The 27,172-nt window shown below is 49.6% G+C and overlaps 2 protein-coding genes across 5 annotated transcripts in view; one reads left to right on the top strand and one right to left on the bottom strand.

Moving 5' to 3' along the window:
* Positions 1-1,919, bottom strand: part of WRN (WRN RecQ like helicase) — a 28,379-nt gene extending 26,460 nt beyond the window's left edge. For all 3 annotated transcript variants that reach the window (XM_036382385.2, XM_036382387.2, XM_036382386.2), the window contains exons 1-3: positions 1,785-1,919; positions 1,278-1,380; positions 430-545 (exon numbers count right to left, since the gene is read on the bottom strand). In XM_036382385.2, coding sequence (XP_036238278.1) covers positions 430-545; positions 1,278-1,367 — 206 coding nt within the window. In that variant the 5' untranslated portion in view covers positions 1,368-1,380; positions 1,785-1,919. The remainder of the gene's footprint in view (positions 1-429; positions 546-1,277; positions 1,381-1,784) is intronic.
* A 296-nt stretch (positions 1,920-2,215) lies between these two features.
* PURG (purine rich element binding protein G) lies at positions 2,216-23,839 on the top strand. 2 transcript variants are annotated; one of them, XM_036381826.2, is made up of 3 exons: positions 2,216-2,294; positions 3,268-4,120; positions 16,546-23,839. In XM_036381826.2, exons 2-3 carry the CDS (start codon positions 3,281-3,283, stop codon positions 16,783-16,785), a joined length of 1,080 nt encoding a protein of 359 aa, XP_036237719.1. In that variant the 5' UTR covers positions 2,216-2,294; positions 3,268-3,280; the 3' UTR covers positions 16,786-23,839. The 2 variants fall into 2 exon arrangements, with proteins under 2 accessions (XP_036237719.1, XP_036237720.1); XM_036381827.2 differs by having other exon boundaries at positions 3,268-16,636.
* The last annotated feature ends 3,333 nt before the right edge of the window (positions 23,840-27,172 follow it).

The raw sequence follows: 27,172 nt of genomic DNA, 5'->3' as shown, positions 1-27,172 counted from the left end.
CTGTAAAAGGTTCACCCCCGGATCCCTTGAAAGACAGTCCTTTATTTATCCCACAGCACTAGAAGTGTTGTACACAACTTTTTTCCCCCCAGCATCATGAGCTGTGCTACACAAAAAAGGGGAAAATAATGTATTTGCACCATAAATTTACTGTATTTTCTTTAAACATACACTCCCAGTTAATGAATTAATTAGGAATTAACACTTGTCCATGAAGCCAGTGAAGCACATGGAATTATCCATCCTGTGAGAGGCACTCAGTCTGCACTGGAGCCCTCACAGCCTCTGCTCTGAGGGACAGAAAGACTCAGCAATGGCATCTCCCACCAACAAGGCCAAATGGGAAACTATTCCCAAGAGCTGAGCCCCTTCCAAAAACACAGGAGCACTCAAGGGAAAGATGGAAAAAAAGTGAGTGTGAGTTGTTACCTGATATCTTCTGAGAGGAGGGAACAGTCACTGGCTTCATAGCTATAAACAACAGAGCCAGAGAACTCCAGGAAAGGCAGCCCATCCTCCAGAACACTCCTCTGGGAACCAGGCTTCTGAGAAAGCAAATTTGGGAGAGATTGGTTATCCACCACTCCCCTCCTCACCAGGGACACCCATCCCAGCCAGGGTCACACAGCCCCTTAATCAAAACATTCATGTGCAGTGGTGACACCCTTCATCAAACAACATGGGCTCCTACTGCAGCTTCTCTAGTGAACAAAAAGTCAAAATTACTGTTGTTTCATCTGATAACTTTTAATATCCAAGCTACTAACCACTTACTAATCAGCTAATCATTTACTCCCACTTGGTGGAATAAAAGCTGCTGAACTACATCTTCTGCTCTCCCCCTCCCTCAATAATTAATTAATTATCTAACTATTGATAATGAATTATATATTAATTATCAACAGATAGATAATAAATTATCTAACTAAATATTTATATACTTACTAATATAAACATTATCTATTATATTATTTATATTTCTATTATATATAAAATACATTTATATAACCATAGACATTATATTTATATGTTTATGTTACATATAAACATGATATATTTACTAATTAATTATCTAATTAAATAATTATATATTTTATATCACTTGGTGGAATAAAAGCTGCTGAACTGCACCCTCTGCTCTCCCCCTCCCTCATTAATTAATTAATTACCTAACTGGTGAAGCTGTTTCAGGGATGGTCCCTCCTCGTGGGCATTTTTATACTGAACATTTACACACTGCCCAGAGCTGGGTTGTTCTGCAGTGAGCCAGGACCCACCTTTTTGTGCCCCAAGGAAGCTTCCTCCTGGCTCTCTGTGAGCATCCACTGGGGATACTTATCCCGCAGGCCAGCGGCTACCACATCCATTTCTGGCACATTTCTGGGATTAATAAAGTGAACAATAAGAAACCAGAACAGCCAGCTACTACATCCATTTCTAGGACTAATAAACACAATAAAAAGAAATCAGAACAGTCAGCAGCTCATGTGGAGGTCAGCGGTCACTATCATCAGGCCTGAACAAGGTTATGAAAATATTTTCAATTGATTTTCAAGGCTAAGCAGACTTTTCCCTTGGTGTACAGCAGTACAACCAGCATCCCCCTGCATTTCAAAACCAAAAAGCATTTTTACACTAAAGCACGACAACAGCCACGGCTAACACGCCTGATTTGCCACACGAACACTGAGCACCCTCAGCGCTGGGCAGGCCGCCGAGGCCCCCCTGGGAGCGGCTGCCCTGCTGTGCCCCAGCCCTCCCAGACCCACCAGCAGCGCACTCACCGCTTCAGCCGGTGTCCCCTCGCCGCCCGCGACAGGCCGGCAGCAGCTCCGAGCGCGGTGCAGGGGCTCCGAGCCCGTTCGGCCGCCGCGGCCTCCCCGCGCTCCGGTCCCTGGGAGCGGGCAGCGCCCTCACGGAGACTGAGCCGACATTACGCGTCACGGCGCGTCGCTCCCTAAATACGCCACTGATAGCGCCCCGCCTCGCCTCGGGTTACCCGAGGTGACGCGCACGCACCCTGCCGCGGCGGCCGCGGGGCACTGTGGGTGTTGTAGTCCCGCCGCCGTAGGGGCCGCGCACCCCCCGGCGCCCCCCGCGCTGCTGCTGCCGCTGCTGCCGCTGCCCGCCGCCGCCGATCTCGGCCGGGCGGGGCCGGGGCGGGCCGGGGCGGGGCGGAGCGCCAGCCCGTGGCTCTGCGCGGCGGGGGGGGGGGGGGGGGCGGCGGGGCCGCCGGCTGCGGGCGGTGGCGGCGGCGGCGGCTGAAGGGCAGCGGCGGCGATGGGCGCTGCGGGGTGAGTGACCGGGCGGGGGGAGCGCGGCAGCGGGGGGCGCGGAGGGACCGCGGGGCTGTGGGGGGCAGTGATGGGGCCGGAGATGCTGTGCCGGGGGGCGCTGGGGGGGCCCCGCTGGGGCACTGGGGGCGCTCGGGGGCGGCGCTGGCAGCGCTGGGGGCACTTTTGGGGCGCTGGGGGCAGTACTGGGAGCGCCAGGGGGCAGTACCGGGAGCGCCGGGGGGCACTTTTGGGGCGCTGGGGGGCAAGGGGTGAAGTTGTGGGAGCGCTGGGGCAGGAGGTGCAGTGATGGGGAGCACTGGGGGGCAGTAGTGGGGCGCTGGGGGCCAGGGGCACACTACCGGTGCAGTGCTGGGGGCACTGGAGGGCTCTGAGGGCACCAAGGGCCGGTACCGGGGCCGTGAGGGGCCAGAGAGGCACTGGGGCACTACCGGGGGGAAGGAACTGGAGGCTGGGGGGCACTGGGGCAGGAGATGCAGTGGCGGGGGGGCTCCGTGGGTAGCGGGGGACAGGAGAGCAGTGCTGGGGGAAACCCCAGTGCACCCCCCGTGCCCTGGGAGGAAGAGCAGAGAGGGTGATGGAGGGGGAAGGCAGCGGCTCGGGGATAGACCCTGCAGAGGGGAGCCGCAGCCCGGGGAGAGAGGTGAGTGCTCCCCGAAACAGGGCACCATAACCCACCCCCGTGGGGCAGCTGGGGGATCTGTGGTACCACAGGGGCAGGACAGGGGGGCTGCAGGGCAGGGAGTGCTGCCGGGGAGCGCCGCTGGAATCGAGGCTCCCTTGTCCGGCAGCCGGAGCACGGGAGGGGAAGAGCGCCCGGGCTCCTCGGGCTGCGATGCTGCGTGCCAGTGGCAGCGGAGAGGGATGCAGGAGCCTTTGTAGGGAGAGCGGCGCCGAGCGGAGCCGCCGCCGAGGAGCTGAGCAGGCCCCTGGTGCTGATGTTGTTATCTGTGTCTCTGTTGTGTATTTCCAGCTGATTGGTAAAGATGGAAAGAGGGAGAGGAGGAGGAGGAGGAGGAGGAGGAAGGAACCTGGGAGGCTCTGGCCTGCACAGGAACATTTATTCCCAGTCCCAGCAGCAGTACCACTACCCGGCCTCCTCCCAGGGGAGCTGCATGGAGATCCAGGAGCTGGCCTCCAAGAGGGTGGACATCCAAAAGAAGCGGTTTTATCTGGATGTGAAACAGAGCTCCCGTGGCCGCTTCCTGAAGATCGCCGAGGTCTGGATAGGAAGGGGCAGGCAGGACAACATCAGGAAGAGCAAGCTGACCCTCTCCCTGTCGGTGGCCGCTGAACTGAAGGACTGCCTGGGGGACTTCATCGAGCACTACGCCCACCTGGGCCTGAAGGGCAGCCATGGGCACCGGCACGAGCACAGCAACGACAAGGAGCAGCATCCCCGGAGGCAGCCGCAGCACCCGCCGCCCTCGCCTCCGGCCTCCGTGGGCTCTGAAGAGCCTCCTCACAGCGTCCTCAAAACGGAGTACATCGAGAGGGACAACAGGAAGTACTACCTGGACCTGAAGGAGAACCAGCGTGGGCGCTTCCTGCGGATTAGGCAGACCATGAGCAGGGGACCTGGCATGATGGGCTACTTCGGCCACGGCTTGGGACAGGAGCAGACGATCGTCCTGCCAGCGCAAGGCATGATCGAGTTCAGGGATGCTTTGGTGCAGCTGATTGAAGAGTATGGCGAGGGGGACATAGAGGATCGCCGTGGGGGAGGTGAGGAGCCCCCGGAGCTGCCCGAGGGCACTTCCTTCCGAGTGGACAACAAACGCTTCTACTTCGACGTGGGATCCAACAGGTACGGCATCTTCCTGAAGGTAAGTGAGGTGAGGCCGCCCTACCGTAACACCATCACAGTTCCCTACAAAGCGTGGACACGGTTCGGGGAAAATTTTATCAAGTACGAAGAAGAGATGAGGAGAATTTACAACAGCCATAAAGAGAAAAGAATGGATGCCAGAGGGGACAGTGGTGAAGAGCAAGAGGGTCTGGAATAGAGTGCATTGGACGATTAACCAAACAAAGCAAGCAGAAATTGGTGAGAGGGACTGACCTATAGTAATTCCAAGTTGCCCCAGTTTTTTGTAAAGTCCTTTTCTGGTAGTTCTTGCTAACTCCAGTACATAATGTTATAGGAGTCTGGTTATCATGTTAAACTATGCCCAAAACATCTCCGTGTGTCTTAGAAAAGGACCAACCTCCTGAGTCCGTATGAGTCAGCTGCTTCAAGTGTTGGAGACTGTGGAAGTACGAGTATCAGCACAAACAAAATCCGGCACCCTGACCTTTAAATAGTCTAGAAAAGGCTTGTGTTGCACTTAAACATGATACAAAAGTACCCCTGCCCTGAACCTTACCATGAAATGTATCAGTTTCTGCTTATCACCAGGTTTTCAGGACTGGCTTCTGCCCGTGCCCGGTCCGAAGGCCGAGCAGCACTGTCATAGAGCATTTATGGCAAAAATCAGCTCCACGTGAATCTCTGGTCTGTGTGTGAGGAGGGAGAGAGGTTTAAAAGTTGACATCTCCTGGTTGTTGAGTTGGAAACGATAGTCTGTTTATGGGTAAAGTCCTGATAACCCATCAGACCTCAGTCACGTGCCAGTGAAGGGCGGAAGAGCTGTCGTTCCTCCCGTAGTTTTGTGCTGACCAGATCACCTGAGTACCCCAGGGCAGCGGAGTGCTCAGCCTCCTGAATTAATGGCAGTGAATGATAACCCACTCCTCATCTCCGTGTTCTGCCCCTTAGAGGCTGGTGATTTTTTTTGTTTTTTTTAAATGCATTTTGTCCGAAATTTCAGAAGGTATTTTTGTATTAGGCGTGGAACGGGTGTTGGGAGGTGGAAGGAATGCCGTGGCCAAGGCTCCCAGCTCCTTTCCCAGATTGACATGGTTTGGGATGTGACCTGGGCGAGGAAAGCCTTCGGGTGTTTTCCTCCTCCTGCCATTGGAAGACCTTTGGGGTGTTGGGTGCACCACTGGATTCGTGTAGAAAGGCATCTCTGTCACGCTCGCCCGTGGTGCATTTTGGAAGCTGTGGTGGATGCCCCGTTGGGTTTTCTGTTGTGCTGGTTGTGGGTGGTATTGGGGAGACAACATCCGTGCCCTGCCATCACCACCTTCCCCCTCCAGCTCGGAGCTGGAGCTGTCCTTGAGCCGCTCCAGTCCCGATCTCGCCTGCCCGCCCCAAGGTTTTGCTGTCATCCTGGAGTCTTTGTGATGTAATTTTAAATCTTGTGATATTAACTCTCTGCCTGGAGGGAGAATGTGTGCAATTACCTGGTTGGGAGGTTGCTGAAAGGTTCTGTGTTTCTTAAAACATGAATATTTATAGCATAAGGGGCTTGTCCAGCCTTTGGGCAACCAGCTCCTTCCCCCTGAACCAGCGGGAGTTTGACTGAGCTCCAGGTACTTGTAGTAGCGCGTTGCTCACCTTTGAGATTGTTTTAAGCAGGCATTACCATGTCTGATCAGATATTTGTAATCACTCAAATTGTTTCATTACAGAGTGGCCTAGTGTGCATGTGGACCAGCTGTTTTTCCATGCAGCCATGACCTGTTTTATTTTTTAACCTTTTGAGAAATATCTTTATCTCCAACCAGACTGTTCACCACTCTGAGTCTGGAGCCACCTGCACACTGCATGGCCACGCTCAATCCGAATGCTGTTGCCTGTTAATGTCATAATGAGAAAGGTTGGGGAGACAGGGTTGGGAACCAAGAGGATAATCTGGATTTTAGTTTGGGTACTAAAACTAGTCGATCTGTTTTAACTTTAAAAAAAGAAAAAAAAAAAAAGAAAAAAAATAACAGCTTGCACCAAAGTCACCAAAGAACCTTTAGGAAAATGTTACAGTTGTGACAAGAAGTAAGAAAGTTAATTTCACTGTTTTAGGTGATTCCCCCTTTAAAACCACATATAGCAGTTACAGCAACCAAGCCTTTGGCTTAGTGTCAAAAACTCCCATCCCTTTCTCCATAGGTTGCTCTTTCAGGTCCCTTTTCAAACCTGGAAGAGGTTTCTTGCTCCATCACTCGAACAGCCAGTGGACCGTGATGAATCAGCGGGCGTTGTGCGGGGTCCTGGTTCATCGGTGCTCTCACGGCTTTCGTCCCAATGGTTTTAACAGGTCAATTAAAAAAATAACCCACCAAACCCCACATTAAAAGAACTCCACATCCTGTTATGATGTGAAACCAGAATTTAGTGAATTGAGTTGATGCGTACATTAGCGCATCGCTGACTGCTGCTGCCCGTCACAGTGCCTGAGGTAAAAAAATTCACTTCTAGTCCAACAAACCAGAGCTATGAATGTACGAACTTTTTATGCTCTCCTTCCCGTTTCTGTGTGTGCTCGGCATCTCCCATCTCTGCCCGCCTTTGCCTCAAGGGATTGTAAAAGCTCCTGGGTTGGAATTAGCGTGAGTGGCTGCATGTGTTGGAAGTGCTCATGCCTTCCCCATGTTCCTGTAGCATTGGTGAGGAAATTACTCATGATTGGAAAGGGATGTTTTCTTCACCATTTTAAAAGATGCAACAAAGGATGCAAAATTGCTTTCCTTATTGCTGCCCATTTTTTAAAAAATCCCTTTATCTTTTGTTAGTGAATTGGCCTTCCAATGCCGTTAGTTTGTTGTAAATGTCACCCAGGAATCCAGCGACGGCCAACCTTGGTTCTGGCACGCAGGTATCCCATAGGATCCGCTCATGCATTTACTCCCCTGGCACAGGATGCACCTTAGTATCCAAACCTGGCTCGGGATCTTCACGTTCATTGCTGATCACTCGTGGGTAGAGCAGCGGCTCTGGGTTTCCATTGCCACGGGAAGCACCAGTGTTGGGTTGGGGGAAGACAGCTCTCCAGGCGATAGGAAGTGGATGTTGGGCTGGAGGGCAGTAGGGATGCACTTGGAGTGTAGCAATGCAAGACTTGAACGGTGAGATTTGGAAACGGGTTCCTTTGTATTTTTGGCAGTGCGTCCTCAGCTTCCCAGAGCAGTGACCATGTGGGCTGCTGGCGCCCAGGAGGGCCCGGCGAGAAGCTCCGGAATGCTGAATCCCTGATGTGTTTTAAGTGTTCGTTCCTGACGCCCTGAAACTGCCATGTCCCTTAAACTTGAGAAAACACAAGCTTATTTGCACTAGAAAGAACGGCCAAAAACAATCCTTAGGAGGACAGGGTGAAGAGCACCGGTCTGAACCTCTTTTTCTCATGAGAGAATTTCCTATTCAAGCCCTCACCTCTGTTTCGAAATTGTATGGTCCCGGCAGAAAGTCTGTCAGTTGAATTATTAAATCCTAATGCACTTTATATTGTGTAAATAATGCTAGGAGCACATTTCTGCTCCCGCTCCGGTAAGGGGATGCTTTGGTAACGTAGTCTAATGCCGAGAGAAGCCGTCTCCTGCATGCACACGTTAGAGACCTGTTGATCCTGCTCGGTCCAGCTCCACTCGTATGTTAGAGGAGGACAGGCGCTGTATTGAGGATCCTCTCAAACCACCAAGAGTGGGATGATGATTTGGTTTTTTACATTGCAATGTTGCAGAGCTGCTGAGCGCCCTCAGCTCCGCCGTTGCAGCGGTTCCTCGCCCCTTCTGCAAACTGGGCCGCCCTTGTTGCTGTTGAGGCTTAATGCCGAGCTTTGCTCTTGTAGTCTTGACAAAACCAAGTCCAGCAGCTGCCCCGTACCTGGCTTTCCCCGCTGCTGGCACCAAAGGCGAGGTGGTCCCTGCAAAGCTTATCCCAGATGGAAGGGGCTGGGGGGCTTCCCCTGCCTTGCAGCTGGGGGGACGTTGTGTTGGGTCCGGCCCACGGAGTCGGCTTTCCTGGTAAAGTACAGAGCTATGGAAGGGTTGGGAAGCATTTTGCACTGGTGTGGAGAGGGCAGAACCCTCCCTTATGGGCTCTCTGCATGCAGCCTGGATGGACGGTGGACTTTACCCAGCGAGAAGCTGCAGTGGTTATTGGTATCTACTCGTCGTCGTGTTTCTTATCTGTATCCGATATATACCGATTCATATCCACATATAGGCATTACTATATTTATGTGAGTATATTGTAGCCTGTAGTAGCTCGTAGCGAAATAACCTTATTTATCTGAAGTGCAGTCTGAGGAGGGGACGTCTGCTCCCGCCACCGGTCTGGATAAACGTGTTATTCCACCCAGGGCTGGGCGTGAGCTCCTGGCCGCAGCCCTCGGAAGAATCCTGTAGGTTTTCAGCGGGGCTGCGAGGGGAGGCGTTGTTAAAAGAAGGCAAAGCTCTTCTTTGGAGGCGTCATTGAGGAGAGGTGAGAGCTGTAAAGAGGCAGCTGCCGGCCACGTCATGTCTGCGTGCCATTTTACAACCCCTGGCTCTGCAAATCTGTACTGCCATGTTTATAAAATCCCAAGCAGAAGTATTATAATCACGTCCTTTGTACAAAAAAGAACCCCCGAGCAATTACCAAAATCAATGTCAGCACTTTTGTTTTTCAGCTACAGATGTCCTAGTCTGATAATTGCATCATTTTTTTTCCCCTATGGCCTATTGAAGTGACCTAAACTCCCAGGGAAGTGAGCTGCTGGTGATTAGGAAGCCTTCTGCTTGTGTGACTTGCAGTCCTGTTTTCCAATTCTAGTAATTTTTACAGTAGAAAGGAGTTTATTATTGTGTATTTTCACTGGGCAGATTTTGCACCAGGTCAAAAATTATAAGCCTTTTCAGTTTCATGGCATTCCCACTTTTGCTGTACATACGCTAGATATATGCGATTTATTAACGAATTCCTGAAGAAAATTAGATCTTCTGTTTAAGTTTCTATGCTGCTTACTCCAAAATTAAGTTGCCCTTTATTTTTAATGATTTAACATGATGTGATGTCTAAAATTCACCTTTCCCTTCCTTTGCTTTCATGTAAAGGTTGTGTTTGAAATTAAGAGTTTATTCAAGAAGGAATGGAATTAAAGGCTGCACCATAAGCTACACCCAAGCAAGGCTGTCATGGCCACAGGAAAAGAGCCCCAGCTAGGGGAGAAGGTGCTTCTGGATTTGGGGGATTTGGAAAAAGCTAAAGCCAGATCTTTTGCTGTTCTGTTCCTCCAAAACCTGCGGAAGCCTTTATGGGCTGACATCAATTTTTCTTCCTAATATTTTGTCAGCCTGTGTTCAGTTCCCCACCTGCACCTCAATAAAGGCAACAGTATATATAAAGCATCGAGGTGAAGTAAAATATCAAGAACTCCTGATAGATGACATGGATTAAAAATTGGTTTTCCAGAAATGTCAGAGCGTAAATTGAGGTTTTATAAGGCGGATGTCGTTTTGGCATTTCTGTGATGGATGTAATTGGATCGCTCCCTCCCCGTGCGGAGGGAGGCATCACGCGGAACCCGGACCTGCAGCCTTGGGGCTCTCTCGTGTGCACCAACTTCTGGAAAGGTGCAGGTGCCTGCTGGCTTTCTCACATGTGGGGAATGTGGTGGTGTTCCTACCAACCTGGCCTCCATGGGCCTGGCTGCCCCTCCCCCCAGTAAAATCATCATTAACGACTTGCTAATTCATCTTCTTAATTGCTAGGCTGCACAGAAACGCTTGGAGTGGCACATGGAAATTGCTAGCTCTGCACAGAGCTGAAACTTAAAAAGGCATATTCTGTCTTTTTGGGGGTTTTACAGCCATCCAACACACCAGTATTGAACTGGGAGGGGTAACAGCTCCTGCCCTAGAGGTGTTGGTTGGACACACAGACAATCGGATGGATTTCTTACCACAGTGAGGGAAATCCGTCCGGCAAGCGGGAGTTTGCGTCTGCTCTTGGTCCTGATCGTTTGCCACGCAGAGATTAATTGGAGGCAAAGATGGCCCTTGGTGACGGCTGCTGGCAGCCGGAGAGAGCCGAGGCTTTGTGCCCAGCCCCACTGGCACAACATCTGTGAATTCATGTGTGGGCACAAATGAACGCAGAGGCGAGGGAGAGAGGAGTATTAGAGATGGATATGCACGGGCATATTGCAAATACTCATTTCCCCCCTATTCCAATAGGTCCTTCCCTTGGAGACATTAAACAGACTATCTGTCTGTTCTGTTTCCCGTGCTGGAGATGATCAGCGTGCAATAGGAGCGAGATGGGTTTCACAAGCAATATCAACATACTCTACTACTAACCTTAAATCTTTACACTGCAATAGAATCTGCATTTCAAAACAGCAGAGAGTATGTGGGATAAAAGACACGGGTTAACCCCAGGCTCTTACAAGTATTCCCATCTGGTCCTTGTTGGGAGCACATGTTGTTGGCACAATGCAGAGGGAGAGGGGGAGTAAGAGCAGAGATAAGCGCTTCCCACCGAGGCAGAGGAACGAAAAGGCAGGAGGGGGCGGAGGGAAGCGAGGACAGGATGCGTGCTCCGGGGAATCATAGAGCACAGTGATGGTTGTATCCCTAGTGGGAGGAATAGGCAGCACCTTCAGCACTGGAGTCCCACAGAGCTGGGGAAGGAGACACAGAGCCTGGACCTTAATGCTGTACTCTCCGGGGACCAGGGTGGTTCTCTTGGGCTGGTTCTCCTTCCTCTTTGGGATCAGTAACACGCTCTGCAAGTGTCTAACCTTGCCAACAAACCCACCGGGGCCAAGCGTGTCCGATGGGTAGAGTTACTGCTTTTACAGCTCACTGTTGGAGGCCCACGTGGCTGGGCTCTTGCTGGGCTTGCTCACGAACACAGGCAGAAGCTCAGAGGAGCACTCACTTGTTGGTGGCCTGTAAGGTTTGCTGATGCCATCCCAACTTATGTGTGCTTTTCACCAGAGCCTTGCTCCACATCGGCTTCCTCCCGCTCCAGGAATGAGTGATGGAGTGTTGTGTGTATCCATGCGGCAGCTGCCCTTTTCCATTGCCAAGGAAAGGGGTTGGTGAAGGCTGGAGGGGATCAGAGGGGAAAGAAAGTGGCTTTCAAGAAGCAATCTCATGCCTTTGCAAAGGGGTTTGTGTGGTTTCTAACAAGACTCTGCGGATGATCACCATTTGTACCACCTTTGCTTTCCTGGGCCTGCCACTCTAAGGGCTGAGGTGCAGCAGGGGTCGGTGTCAACAGCTGTTGAAAGCTGTGCTTTGAACCAGTGAAGTGCTGGAGTAATTGTCTGGACTCTGGGAAAGCTGTCAGTGTGTGGAGCTGGGCCTCCTGATAATGGAGATGGGATTGCTTTGGTTTTATCCTGCCTGTGCCTGTGTTCTCCACCACTGAAAGGGGGTGGATGACACTTCCCTACCTCAAAGGAGTGCGAGAGTTCTTGTGATGGTCTGATGCTGATCAATACTGATGGTATCCGGAAGCAAGACAGGGAGAAATTTGGAAGGTTTGGAACCTACCTGACTCTAAACTTGAATTTGCCAAGTGCAAAGGTGCCTCTAATGTGCATTACAGGGCCGGGTACAGAGCAAAAAGCATCCATATTTTTCCCAAGTTGAACAACCTGGAAAAAACCTGTTCTTTCAAATCTCCCATGCTGGATACTCCCTCCCTAAGCTATTTCACCTGCTGTCCAGTCCACGTGTCCCTTGCTTCCATCTATTTCTATTGCTCTTTGCCTTACAGGCCATACTCTCCAGAGGAGTTATAAAAACAGTTTGGTTTCTTCCCTGCTGCAGCTCTTACACATAATTAAAGGCTGTTGTCAGGTCTCTTCTGCATCCTTTCCGAAGGAAAAACCTTCCACATGGGGTAATTTTTAGCCCTGGTCATGTTCTTGTTGCTTTCTGATGAGTCTGTTCAAACGCAAATGTAGGGAAAGCACAATAAATGACAATATAAGCTCCCTGTGCCAGCATGTTTGGAAATACAGGTTTTCCCTTATGTTCCTAAACCTCCCAGGGTTGTGTGTCAAGAGTCACAGAAATACTGGCATGAACTTTCCCTTAGTAACATTTTTAGTGCGAGGAGATCTGAGTGTAGGTCCAAGGAGAGAGAAGCTCCTGCTGTCCCACAGTGTCACCACTGCACATGAATGTATGATGTATATTCATCCCAGCAGCTTCCAGAAGGGCACATGTGTCAGGCAGCTATTTCTTCCCTCCTCTTCCTAGGGAAAAGGCTGGGTGTGCCAATGCAGCCCTGGTATTTTGAACATAAATCAATTATCCCTGCTGTTCCATGTCCAAGGGGGATCTGGAGCACGTTGTGTGCTGGCATCAGCAGCCCCGCCGGCTTTGAGCACAAGAGCAAAGCTCAGGGCTCCCAGGGAGTGAGCCCAGCCTGGCCTTGGCAGTCCTCCCACTGCTTCCCTTGGCAACTGGTGCTGAGCAGGAGCTGCTTTTTCTCTGCATGTTCCCCCTGGACCTGTGGCTGTTTTGCAAATTGTCACTTTTGCTTTGGGCACGGAGGAGGCTGCTGTGCTGCTGCCTGGTTGGGAGGTACCTGATGGAAAAGGAGAGTCTCTCTCTCTCCCCCAGAAAGCTGGCAGGGGGAATCTAAGGCCAGAGACCTTAGGCTCTGAGCGGGAGGTGATGGAGCACTGCTCTGGAGTAAATGCAGCTCAGTGTGCAGTCAGCAGGTAGATGGTTTTTCTGTTTGGGTTGTCTTCACCACACTGCTTGTTCTTTCCTCCTAGATGTTGGAACACTCCTGAGATCTCTATAGGGCTGCCTAGAACAGGAATCTGTGAGGGGACTGAACGGCCTCCAAGGACAGTCTCTCTCCCGAGCCTCCAATAAACATGGCAGTGTTTGAAAAGTGGAGCATTGTACTGGTGGCACTTTGAAGAGTTTTCCCAGGTAGATGTCCCAGCAAGGGTGAGCAGAGGCTACTGACAGCCAAGAACAGAGGGCAAGGGTTTGATCGAGTTCTTGGCAGTAGCATTTATCCTAGATTCAACAACTCAGTTTATGTGCCCATCCCTGTAGTAAGTGATGAAGTTTTTTAATTTAAGCCTTTTTAATAATCTCCCCCATCCTGGTAAAATTAGGGAAAGAGTTTTTTGGCTGAAATGTTTACCAGTAGGCTGAGAATAGGCACTGTTTCACAAGGTGAACCAAACTTCTGTGCCTCTTACCTCAGAGCATATCCTTTAAGCTGACATTATATTTCTTGCTCCATCTGGTTGCAAAACATCAAGGTCACTAAAGCAGCACAGGCAGAAACCCCTGTAGGTGTTTATATGGCTGAGTGCATAGGGACATTCTCCTCTCACTTTCCTGGCAGTGCCTGATCCTGCTAGTGTTGTCCCTTTTTCCTGCTGGATCACCAAGTTCATGTCTTGTGCATGACCTGGCTTGAGGGCCCTAAACCTCTTTTTTTCTTACAAGTTCAGCATCTTTTCCTTAAGCTTTCATTATGAATCCCTCTGGAAATGTTGTGCAAAGCCCGAATATGCCTTGGTTCCCTCCCTCACTGTGCATTTGCTAGCTGCTGCAGCCAATGTAGAACAAAAAGATGTGGAGCTGGCTATATTTTTCCCAGACAGTCATTTTACTCCCTGTCTGTTTTGGTGTGTTTTGGCCTCAGCCATTCCAGGGATCCTGTTCCACAGATCTCATGTGCTTCTGCAGCTGTTGCATGGCTGGTGGGCTCTGGCAGACGTTACCTCTGGGCTGGGGCAGATTCTGGGGTGAAACTGCAGCAAAGCAGGAGTTATTTAACCCTGCAGCCAGCCATTCCTTCAGGGATGGCTCCCATGTGGAGAGGGCTCCGTGGAGCAGTTCCCTGGGGCAGATCTGGAGCTGTGCTGGTGGCAGACTCCGAGCAGCCGGCGCGCACCATCTCGCTTGTAGGCAGTGTCTGACAGCTTCCCCAGGGATGAGCTTTGCTGCATCTGCTGCAAGTGCTGCTCTGAGCTCAGGCTCTTCCTTCCCACCACGGCTCAGTGGCATGCCTGGATCCTTTGTTATGTGTAACCTCAATTTGGTTTCTTTGAGCAGTGCCAGGATTTCATTCTCCCCGGGACATTTAAATGGGGTGCAGAGTAATTAGAGTTGCTTTTCTCTGCATGTGTAATAGCAAATGCTTCCAAATCAGTTTGGGAATCGACCCAGGGGTTTGATGTGGGTTTGTAAATTCAGGCACGTGGGAGGAGCGTGCCCACAGCAAAGCATGAAGATGTGGAGATAAGAGCTGTGCCTCTGCCAAGCTCCTGTCTACTCTCTTACAGTCCTATACTGACTCCGGTTGCTGCAGTGGGAGCCACCAGGACCAGGGACCACCAGAGCCTGCCCATAGCACCTGGGTCAAAGTAGCAGCAGACACCTGAGCTAGGCAAGGGACCGCCACCCACAGGTACTGTGTGTCCCATTACAGTTCAGAGGGAAGGTGCCAACAGCTTTATCCTGGATACCACAGGAGCCCAGCTCTTTCATCCTTCCTCTTCTGCCTCTGGTGCATCCTCTCTGGAGAGCCCAGAGGCATGTCTGTCCTGGGATCAGCGTGTGCCAGCATGCAGTGTGCACGTAATCCTGCTGCATCCCGGCCCCCTCTCCAGAGCAGCGTTTACTGCTGATGTCAGCACAGTCATCCCTCAGCGCTGCCAGGGGTAACCCTTTGAGCTAACCACTGATAAGTTCCTTCTAGCTGTCTTATTTTACAAAAAGAAATAAAAAACGAGGAGGAACGTGCTGCAGTCGCCTGATGAACATTTTCATGGATGCTGCCAGCTTTTTACTGTGGGTTACCTTGGTGAAGGCATATTACAGAGACTTTTCTTTTAAAAGAGCTTAAAACTGTCTGCTTGGCAGTGTGTGTTTTATGCTGATAGGTGTGAAACCCCAAGAAAACCCTCAATCCAGAGCAGGAAGCAGAGGTGGTGCCCATTTAAGTCCTGCCTGCAGCATCAAGCTGCACTTTAACCTGTTGCTTTTCGCACCTCTTTCCTGCTCTTAGGAGGCACCTTCTAAAGCTGGGATAACCTCCCTAAACCTCGCCCCTCAGGCTTTTCACAGAGGGAAGTTCACCCTCCTGCTCCCCTCTGCAGTCCTCGAGCTGTTGCAATAACCCTTGAGGTGCTCTCTCTCCTTGTTCAAAACCCACACCGGCCTCTTCCTCTCAGCGAGGCTGAAGATGCTGTGCAAAACAAGCAAGAGGGCACAATATGGGGATTTTTCACTTGCCTCAGCCTAAAAACCAGCCTCCTCCAGGCTCTCAGTCTTCCAAGAACTTCCCACCTTTCTAGCCAAGTGGTTTGTATGCTAGAAGAAAAATTGGTAGCTTTGTGCTAGCAATAACTGGAGTCCTCTTTCACTAGCGCAGGCATTTTCTCCTTTGAATTCTGTCTGAATGCAGAAACTATTGTGAAATGAGAGTGGTAATATTGGGAAAGGGGAAAGCAGAGTGCTCCTCTGGATAGGGTTTGATACAATTTGAAGCTGCTTGTGGAAGATTGGCTGGAAGGTAAACTGATTTCGGCTTAAAAAAGATGGTGCTGGTGAAGTGTGTTAGTGACTCTTCAACAGATGGTCCAAAATAGCTTTTTTACAGTCTCTGACCTCTAGGAAAGATAACTACATTTTTGATCTTAGATTGAAGGGGCAATTTCTGCTGGAAGAAACTTGTGTTCTTTAGAAACCATCCCAGGCTGGCATTTACTGTCAAAAACGTTTCATGGGAGTGGACAGAAAACAAGCGAAAAATCACACATCTGAGTCAACCCCAGGAGAGCCTTGCAGGGCGCTGTGGCTGAGCTAGATCAGAATCAGATCAACCATCCAGAATTCAGGATAGGTCCCATTGTCATCCATCCTCCTGGTGGTCCATGGCCACCAGAATTTCCTGCAGGGGTGTGATTAGTCAGGAGCTCCTGGTTTTGCAGCATCCTGGACTGTAGAGCTGTTGTGGTCCCCAGGAAAAGCATTCCACTCTGACATTCCATGCTGTGCCCATATCAGGTGCTGCTTGCTGAGGTGGGTATTGAGTTACAGAGGCGCCTTTCCAGAGCAGTGCTTGGTCACCAGCTGTTGTCCGGGACACCGTGCCTTTTGGTACAGCAGTAAAAAAATACACCTTTCTCTTGAATTTCAAGTCAGGGGCCTGTTTTCTGCCAAGCTACCCCCCACCATTTCAAATGTATTTTATTCTCCTTTTCTTTGCACTGGTCCCATTCCGCTCCGCTCAACAGCTGCTGCATTTAATCCCAGAAGCTGCAGTTGGTAGGGAGCAAAGTGATCTCCATATAACCTCTCTGTTACTCATAAGCGTGCATTATGAAGCTTAACCGATGGTAATAAAATGTTTTGCTTTCAACATGCTGTCCCTGTGGTCCAATGTTCCCGTCTTCAGGCTCCATCATTGCGGCAGGGCGACGTACCGAAGCTGTTTTGCTGCTCCCTGGGAACGTGCCTGGGAATACTGGATGCAGGCCTCATGGATACCCAGCTAGGAGGGATGGAGAAGGTGGAGCAGAGTCCTTTCCATGGGTGGTGGCACCAAGCAGCTTTTGGAGGAAGATTGTGTCTTGGCTGGGACCCAAGTGCAGGTTCCCATCTCCCTAAGATTGTCTGGCACTGCAATCTGCTGTGAGAGCCTCTTCAGGGAGCACGGGAACAGATTGCAGTCCTGCTGCTTGGTTGGGTTTTCTTCATCCCTTTCACAACCACTCTGCAGGTTCATGGCTTTATTTGGTTTCTTGTGTTTCCTGCATACTAAAAAAGGGCATTTTCATGCCATCCTGCACAATGGATGTTTTTGTCCAGGGGGGAAAAAGGATATTTCTCATCCACATTTAAGTAACCATACAAAATGTGGAAAGTCTGCTTTAGGAATTTGGGTTTTGTTTACACACCATTGATGCTTCTATTAAAAGCATCTTTTCACATATAAATAATTTAGAGGTCATATGATTTTCCTGCTCTAAACCGAAAGCAGGGATTTCAAAGCAGGGATCTCCAAGCATCATTTCTGTGTCACGGTGGGTTGCATTAGCCCTACAGCTGCCCTTTGTTGAACAGGATGGGGTTTTTCCATATTTGAGGTTTATGGCATTGGGTTTCAAAGAGGAATTTTCCAGACAGAGCCCCCCAGAAGGTATCAGAATATATGGCTTTGTCAGGCAACAATAACGGCTTTTTTCCTGGAGATTGCCTTTTGTAAATAAGCTTCTTCTCCAGCAGCACGGCTACAGCTAGGAAAGATGGATGATTATTTCTTCCCAGAATGGGTCTTCCACTGCAGGATCTGGTTTTTATTGTGATAATTAGCATAGAATTAAAAATGGCCCCGCATCTTCAGTTTGCACTGTAGTGTCTCTGGTATCCAGCAGCCTGGGCTGGTGTTTTCCTTGGAAATAGGCTGTGTCTGGGAATCACTTGATTCACCACTGAAAACCAGTGCACAGATATCTGCAGCCTTCAGTGCAGCAAAAGCCTCCGCCTCCAAAAATAAATTATTGCTCCTAATAAACTTTCAAATCAGTTGTTTTTTCGAGACTGGGAAAGTTGCTGAGGATGTTTAGGTGAAAATCTAGAGCAGCGGCCGGAGCAGAGTTTTATAAATGCCTTTAAAATCTGGAGCTCAGGTTAAAGGTGAGGTCACGGGCAAGCAGACAGCTTTTTCTCCTAAAAAACCTGTAATAGCTTTTCTTTTTAAAAATTTAACAAGGTTGCCACTCCAGGTGGAGGCAGAATTATAAGGAGTGTCACACACAATGACAGTGTATCTGTAGGAGAAACTAAAGCAGCAGAAATGCAGCACCACGCGTAAACTTCCTGGTGAGAGCCATGCAGGAAATTACTGAGCAATTGGACACGGTGTCCTAGCATTAGATTTATTATCCACTTCCAAATCATCTGCCAAAAATCCTTTCCATCGGAAGACAGGAAAGAACGTGTTATAAAAAGACCTGGAAAAGGAGTCCTTTTGGCACGGGAGTTTTCAGGCTGGTAATTGTCCATGCCTTCAGTGTTTGGGTTTGGTCTCAACATTGAGGTCAACGCTACTTAAACCAAATGTGATCCCAGTGCCTACATATCAGTCCTGGAATACAGTCCTGGAAGATGCTTCTTTGCCCAGTCTATTGCTCAGTGGTTGCTTTTAATCCCACAAGGCTCCAGCATCACTTAGGGAAGGCTGGCATGCTTTTCCCTTTTTCCCCCATGATGGACTTGTTCCTTGCTGGGTGGCAGGGTCATGGCCACATCCACATGCTTGTGTACATTCCCCTGGATATATCATTCCAGAAGTTTCTTGTCTGGATGGTGGACTGAGATGATGGTGTTTCCCCACCGTGCACCTTGTTGCCCTCCTCACTGCGAGGCATTGCCCATATCACACTGCACTTCTCCAGCTCCCACATTTTTTCCTTTCTTTCCAGTTGTGTACATTGATATCCCCTGTATGCACAACCTTGCTCTTTGTGTGTTAAATCCAGCTCTTTCTGGCAGTAATGGAAATAAGTGACGTGAGTTGGTAGCTCTGTTTTCACTCCTGGGATATTAGTGTTCCCTGCTGCTGGAAAACCATCTCCCTAGTGCTAGATCTCGGAGGAGAAACATGTCTGCAGCTGTACCTGCAGCATCCCCAACAGATCCTGCCAGCTCCAGCAACTCAGTACTTTTGACTTGAAAAGAGCTTTCTCTGTAGAAAAGATCCACATCTACCTTGGATGCACCAGATGTTGCACAGCCAGATGTTGCCTTGTACAACACTTGGGAGAGTTGGTGGCAATGCATGCAGGGTCTGGGGAGCCACTTTGCTGTCCTGTGGTGATTTTTTGGGGTGCTTGCTGAAACACAGTGAGAACTAAAGGCTCTGCTTTGTGTGAAGAGGGATCAGGCTGGGTGATGGGGCAGTTGGTGGGAAGTGTGTGTTTACTGAGAGAAAAGGGAATGCCTGTCATCTGTTGGGATGAATCCTCCCTTCCCAGCCTCTCCCCAGGAGCGTGCTGATCCAAAGTCCTTCTCTGGAGCTTTGTTCCTCATGAAAACCAGTGTTTACCAGACCGCCTTCGTCGTCTTGTCCTTGCATTCATTGTCCTTTGGCAGGTAGGGTGGTTAAGAGAAACAAGCCAGCTTAATGCATGGTCAGGAAGCTGCAATTAACGAAGCAGACCACAAGTAAATAGGTAAATAGGCTAAGCTGTAAGATAGCGTGTAAGAGGAGGCAGTCTGCCTCTGCAAAGTGCATGATAAGCATCGGCCAAGCTTGTTGCAGACACTGGGCAAGGCTGCTTTCGCTAGACTTTGAGTATCCTAGTTGCAAAGGCTTGTCAGTGTTCCTAAAGGCTCTTGGTTTTGGAGTGGGCTCGTCCTTTGTTTTCTGTATGCCGTGACCGCTTGCTTCCCGAGCAGGTTCGTAGTGATGGAGTTCATGGAGCTGTTCTTTATAGTAGCCTAAAAGGTGTCAGTCGTTCGCTCGTGTGTGTTCACAAGCTGAGCCGTGGCGTGATTTGAAGCACTTTTGGTGTGGCATGTGCAGTTGCAGTGCTGTCTGTTTTTAATTTCCCCCCGGGGTAGCATCCCCGCCTTCCCCCGTGTTTCAGACACTGAACCAAACCGACGCTGGGACTAGCACTTTAAGTACTAGCAGTCACTTTGCTTTGGACTAAACTGAGCACTGCACTTTTGTACCTACTGTTAGCACTGAGTTTTCAACTCTCTTCTTTTCCCCAGCTATTTCCCCTCCTAGGCGAGGTATTAATTATGTAGGGGCCATCAGAAGAAAATTTTGAGGTGTGTTGGACCACTGTCCAATGCCTGATTTTCATTACATATCTATTAGCCACCTGAGAGTAGGGAATTTACCCATCCAAGCTTGTTTTACACGACAGCACCAACACCTACAGGCAGACGTGGTGGTTGTTGTAAACTTCCAGGTCACACGCAGACCCAAGGGCATGGCTTTTAAAAACACCAAAGATGCAGGAGAAGTCTCAAAAGGGATTGGGATGGTGCAAGATCATCTCCTTGGCACCTGGAACTGAGCAGAGCAGGAGCTCTTGTGTCTGGTGTGGGACCCCGGTGAGTCCATGGGACAGCCCAGCCCAAACCAGTCTGAGAGCCCAGTGCCAATAAAGGCTGTGTTCAAGCCACTGCAATAAAAGCCATCATTGTGCTTGCACTGGTAGTGCTGTTGGGATTGGTCGTGGGCTTCAACTGCAAAAGGCATTTTGAAGTAAAAAAGATTTACAGACCATTTGGAAGATGGAGCACAATAACCCTGGGGTTTGCTGTTGGATTTGGAAAGCGTTGTTAGGAGTTGATCAGCTCTCATGTTCAGAGGCAGTTCAGATGTGCAATTCCTGTTAAATTCCTGTGGTATTTCCATATGGAAGGCCAGGGATCAGAGCTCCCTTGCCAGCAAGAAAGCAGCAGGGTAGAGTTAGTAGGAAACATAGTCAGAAATCTCTAGGATTTGGAATGGTGATCCCTGGGATGCTGAATAATACGGGTTTTGCTGCCCCAAACCACCCACTCCCAACCACCTGGTGGGGTTTTGCTCCTTTAAAAGCCCCTGTGGGTTTTCCACAGCAGCAAATGAATCATGGTGGGTATGAGAGCCCCATGTTCCCTTCATGCCAGGGTACCCACACTTGGGACTGCTGCTCATCATCCTTGATGAGCCCACAGTCAATCCAAACCCTTCTCTGGCAATCCTCCGTGATGGGAGTTTCTCCCTGGTGAAAATTGATGGATAACTCCTGCCAGTACAGCGTGATCAGTGGGAATGCAGAGAAGGGAATTAGGGCTTCTCCTTCACTGCTGCTAGCAAGGGGCCAGCATGGAAATAACCTTCAGCAGCAAAAAGAGATGGGTGTGTTGGGTTTCCCTGTTGCAGCAGATGGAGGAGTTTTCCTAAACAGCTCCAGTTGTAGTGACTGGTTTTGTTGGCTTCTGTCTTCAGGGGCTTGGATATTCATTGGAAACCCAAGGTAGTTAAAAACCCCAAATCTTGAGCAGCCCCAAGTATTATGCTCTTACATCCTTTGTCACAGATGTAAAAACAGAAATAAAATCAGTATTTTGGGTTGGGTTGCTTCTTTTTCTTCTTCACCCCCCCCCCATCCCAATCCAAATTATCCCTGCAAATTTAGCTTTAAAGAAATAGCACCAGGCGATGCTGCTGCTCTGTCTGAGCCCCCAGAATTATAGTGGCTGAGGGAACAGCCCTTTCAGAAAGTACCTTGGTGACTCAGAGCCCACATCCTGCTCACTGTCACCAGAATAAAGGCAAACCATTTGGAAAATCCCCCCCCCCCCAGCAAGCCCACCAGTCTCACTGAGTCCTTGGAAATAAGCTTGGGAGAAAGGGGGATGTGGAACAGGTATTTTTGTCTTTTTTTCCCCCACAGGTGTAGTTTTTTTGTCCCTTGGAGATGGCATCTCATTCTTTAGGAAGCCAGAATTGTGTTTTCTCCTGCCCATCACATTTGAGGCCTGAATGCAAATCCTAGCACAGCACCCTTTGCTCTGGAAGGGTCTTTTAGGTGGAAAAAAAGGATTTTTAGTTGTTTGGGTTTTCAGATAGGTCATGGGAAGCACATTGTTACAGCACACAGGCGATGCTTTACCAACCTTTTCTGTTCCTCCAAGAGAGACTTTTTAATTTACTTCTGTAGTTTAGATTTGTTTCCTTGAAAGTCTTTTTGGACCCATGAAAATGCCCTTGAAATGAGTCAAGTTTATCAAAACAAAATTGTGCACACACCCATGCACTGGCCCATGTGTTCGTGCTTGTCCCCCTGGGTGTGTATACACACAGAGAAATAGATTACTTCCCAAAACATTCCTTTTTTAAATTTTTTTTTGGTTGGTTTGGTTTTTTTTGGTTTTGTTTTTCCCCACCCCCGGATATTAACCAAAAGGTGTTTTAAAGTCATGGCATGAAAACTCCTAAATGTAAATCTGAGTATCTTGTGATGCTAATTAACAGGTTTTCTCCTGAAACTTTATGTGATGCTTAATATTTTCCTTAGGAGGTTTTGTTTAATGTTAGATCATTGTTCTGGAGGATGTTGGTCCTACTGGCATTAAACTAATGGAAATAAAATGCATGTGTTACAAGTGTAGAAACGGTGAAGAATTAAGTGTGAACTTACTGTACGATACTGATTCTGTTTTCAAACAATCTGTTTTGCTGTTCAATAGTTGACATATGGAAATGCCAATGTACTGTAATTTAGCACTTTTCCAATGGACCCTGTTCTCACTACGCCTGAGGGAAGAAGCAGCTTTGGCTCGAGGCCGACTGAAGGCAGCCCCTGAACCCTTTTCTGCGTGTTTTGGCACCAGAAGTGGCCAGGTGGAGTGTGAATTTGAGGTTTTCTCATCACTTTGGTGGCTGGCACAGGGCAGAGTGGGATGGCTCTTCCATCCCCGTGGCCAAACCAGGACCATTGTGCAGCTTGGTCTGATGAAAAGGAGGGTGGAGTTAGATGATTTTTAAGGTCCCCTCCATTAAGGGATTCTGGGATTCCCTGATTTGGGAGGATGGGCTAGTGGCACTGTGCTCCACCAGCGCATCCCCCCGGGAGCCAGGCTGGGCTCGGGCTGTCTGAGCTGGGGTGGGAAAGTGGCCGAAGCAATCCACAGTCCCTGAAATCCAAGGGCAGAAGGGCCAGCTCAGCAGCCACCCCTCTGCAGCCCAAACCCTCCTTCCCTAGTGCTAACAGGGTGCAAAGTGTTATTTGTCATGTACTGTACTGAAAGGGTTAATTGATCAGTGACTGTATTGTACTGTATGAAAACTCATGAATTGCCTTGTATTGTTTCATGGACTGTTCCGTGTGTCCCCACTGCCCCGTTGTTCCCAAAGGACTTTGCATGTGCTCAGTTGGCTCCTCTAAACTCTCTGGTGCTAATTCCTCCCTATCCGATGGTGCTCCTGCGGACACCAACTGACCACATGCCCGTCCCCAGCTTGAAGTCCACCACGTCTTTCTTGTCTGTTTGTATCACACACACACACACACACACATATGAGAAAAATCAAGGATAAACTTGAATTTGTTTCAAAGCCTCATTGACAATCTAATGTTTTCTATGTCTGCTTTTATTTTGGGATGGTTTTTCTAGAAAGCAGCTCGCCAGCACCTTCACCCTAGGGGGGGATTTTGGCCTGTTCACTCCTCTGGCATCTGAGGTGAGCTGCTCCCTCGCTGGCTTTTCAGGCTCAGCCACTGGAGCCAGTGGGGAAGAGGAGGTGCAGATGCCTTCAAAGATGCCCAACCCTAAAAAGCAGCTGGGATTCTCATGACTGCTCAGTCCAAACATAGGTGGGTGGGCACTGAGGGTCTTGGAGGGGATGAGCCTGCCCCTTGCTTTGTGTCAAAAATTGGCTTTTAAGGAGAACAGAGGTGGAAATTTAGAGTCCCAAAGGTGCCTCCATCTCCTCCCAGGATCATTCCCGAACCCATTTTCCAGGTGACACCCACCTCGGATGGCGTGAACAGGGCCACCCCCTCCAACCCCCCACCCTCATGCGAGCTGCTTTTTGGACAAAATGAAATCTGACTATATTTTATATCGATTTGAAAACAAAGTCTGATATTTACCCCTGTTCTCAACTGAATTTGCATATTGTTGTTTGCCACGATATTTGTTCTGTCTTCAAATAAATTTGCTTACTTGTGTAGTCTTAACTGTCTGCTCAGATTCTTACCATCGGATTTACCCCTGCTCCAAGGTGCCTGCACCACAGCTCTCCTTTGAGCGCTTCCCAGGGAGATGAGAAGGAAATTTTTCCGGGAGGGGGAATCATTTCAGGCTGTAAATAGTTTTGTCTCCCTTATCTCCCATTCATCTCCCCGGGGCTTTTCAATTTGATGCCCTTTCCCCCCGCAGTTTTGCATCATCGGCTCCTTCTATCCCGGTAAGTGCGTGGCAGAGGAGCGGCTGTGCCTCAGCCCGCTTCATCTGAGCGATAGAATTGTTGCTAACACATTTTTTCAGGGTGAGGCATTTCCGACGGCAGTGTTTTGCATTTGGGAACGGAGGGATTTACGGCTGCGAGCTGCTGGCACCGCCGGCTCTTCCTGCACCTCGCATTAGCGAGACGCTGGCATCAGTCACCGGAGCCGGCGCGGCGGAAGGCAGTGCCCTCCGAAGGCTGCAAACGCGATTTGCACATGCGTTTCCAGGGAAGTAATCAAATCAGCCGGCAGGCTCGATACAGGGAATAGGCAAATGTTCCGGATTCGCCTGCGTTTGCAAACAGAACCTGTTGCAAGATTTGCAGGTTTTGAGGTTCCTCCCCCTCCCCAAAATAGCTGTTTGGGGATTAAAATTGTTCCAGGCTGCTGCAGGAGGACATTTTTTATTCCCTGAAAGATGCAGCTGTGTCCGGGAGGAACATTTCAGGAGGATCCTTGTGAGGGTTTGGCTACTCTCCTTTCTTTCGGAATCCATCCCTGTGCATACATCACAGCAACAGAGTCCATTTTCAGAGATTCATCCCCCCTTCTCCTGGCAGCTTTCCCCCTCTCTTTGCCTCTTTCCTCCTCTCTGATTTCTCCCTGGCTTTTGTTCCTAATTTACCAAGACGTGTTAATGTTCCCTGCTACTCCTCACAGTGCTGCCCATGGGGATAGATGCCACCACGGGAAGGACGTAGACAAATCCTGTGGGGAAACCCTGGAGAAAGAATCCAGGCTTCCACAGAGGCTGCTGCCAGGTAGGTTTGCCTCCCATGCACTGCAAAAATGCTGTGTCTGCACCCCAAAATGTGTTTTAGGGATCTGTATCCTTGTGCCCCTGGGTGGTCCAGTGCTCCCCTCCACCCTCACAGGGGGGTCAGGTGCCCTTGGAGCAGCTCCCGCTGGGTTTGTGCACCCTCATCTGCTGGCAGAAGGAAGAACTTTACTGATTTATTTAATTTATTCACTGTGGGGTGGGTTTTTATCCTCTCTAAAACCCAGGAGTCCAGCACCCTTTGGGAAGCAGTGGATAAGCCCAGGCAATGCCTTCCATAGGCATTGCTGTTTCTCCTGTGTTCTGTATCACACCCTAAAAAAACCGAGTTGCAGTGGAAAAATCACAAGAATAAGAAAGCAAGGTACCCCATGGGGGGGTTTAATGTTACACAGCCAACAGCAATGTATTTTTTAATAAAATGGCCTTTTATGCCACTTTACCAGCATTGCCTTTTTAGAAGGTTCTAGCAGAGCAATGATGAGATTTTTAGAGAAGGTGGTGGAAAATCCTGCCTTCATTAATTCCCTCTGGGTGAGACTTGTCAGTTTTCCCTGCCAGGGAGCCTGATGAATGTCCCCACTGCTGCTGGGAGACTCTTCAGGCTCCATCCCTGCCACTCCTTTGCAGGAAAATCCCCAGCTGATCCCACGAGCTCCCTCTTTCCAGGAAACCACGTCCTGTTGCTCTGGGGATGCTCCTGGCTCAGGCTGTGAGGTTTTGCCAGAGCTTTGCTGAGGACCTGCCATAGGATCGATACCTCAAAACCTCTTTATTCCTGACAGGGAGCCAAGAGAAATATCTCAGCTGCATCTTTCCATTTAAGCTTCCCCTATTAAACATTTTAATGGTGGCAAGGAATCAGTAAATAGAAACTTAGCACCACAGCATGCACATCCATGTGGGCTTTGTTTCCTCAAGTTAATTAACGAGGAAACCTCCAGAAACTGAAAGATGGGATAAAAGTTGCTCAGCATTTGGTTTAAGGCTGACCTCCTGAGGCTCAGGAGGCCCTTTTTTGGGTCATTTTGGACAAGCCAGGGGTGATTTTTACTGGGGGCACTGCTTTCCTGTATGCTCTGGACTGGGAAGATTTATTGTTCCCTGCCACAAGGCTGGGTTTGTCTTATCCCACGGCTGTTCTCTGCTTCAGTGTCACAAACATGGGCAATATGGTCAGAAATGATATTCTGGAAAACAAATCAAAATCCAGAGGAGTGTGGACAGTTCCTGGCAGCTATCTTTCCTGGGAACTGGACTGGCGAGCAATTGTCATCCATAACAGTAGCCACAAAGTTGTGTTTTATGTAAATTGCTCTCTTTTATTTTGCTAGCTGTGTTTTTAGTTAGAAAATTCACTTCAGGGATGTGATGTTGTGAATCCTTTCATTTTTCCCCTCAGTTCAGGGTGAATTCCTTAAATCTGTCTGTTCTACTCAGTGGAGATGAAGGGAACTGTGACCAGCATGAGTGTTCCTGGTGGGACACCCTGAGCAGCTCCTCAGCAAAGCTCAGCCTTCCCATCTGACATGAACAAACACACCTCATGGACTTGATCTACCTTATCCTGCTAAAAATCCCAGGGAAATTTCCCCTCAGGGGTCTCCCAAAATCCCAGTTCTTGTTGTGTGGACACTCCAGATTGTGGCAGTGTCACACCCTCAGTTGTTGCATTTCTGTCATGATATTGCTGCTCCATTTGGCTACAGGGGAGACAGCAGAACAAGTTCAAAGGAGAGAAATAAACAGTACTAGGTAGGAATTCGGGCAGGTCTGTCACACTTTAAAGCTGAGGGCAAGGTGACTAGAGTGCCAGACTGTAAGCAAATATATTAATTTTTACTGCTTGTATTTATTGATCATGTATCATATTTGGCACATCATCGTACACGTGATGAAAAAAAAAACCCCTCCAGTCGTGATTATTGCCCCACAGTATTTCACGGGAATATGGCGAAAGGAATGAACACCGCGCATTCACTGAGGGGCAGACAGGGATTGTTACATTCCCAAGCCCTGCTGCCAATGCTTGCGACTCGACACGCACAGGGGGCGCAAACGCGTGTGAGGTTATCCTTTTTCCTTAGAGAGAAGGAAGCAGTTTATTCCTTTTTCCTTGGCCGAGCGCAGCCGCCATAACCTCACGCAACCGTGAGGAGAGGGAGGGCGTGGCCGGGCGGAGGGGCGGGACCAGCGGGAGGGGCGTGGCTCTGAGGCCAACTCAGCGCGCCGGAAGCGTCGGCGCGCGGCCGTGGGCGTGGCCGGAATTGCGCAGCAGCCGCGGC

The sequence above is a fragment of the Molothrus ater genome, chromosome 4 (genome assembly GCF_012460135.2).
Source record: "Molothrus ater isolate BHLD 08-10-18 breed brown headed cowbird chromosome 4, BPBGC_Mater_1.1, whole genome shotgun sequence".
Lineage (NCBI taxonomy): Eukaryota > Metazoa > Chordata > Aves > Passeriformes > Icteridae > Molothrus > Molothrus ater.
Note: the sequence above shows the minus strand (reverse complement) of the source record. Positions and strands in the feature narration are given on the sequence as shown.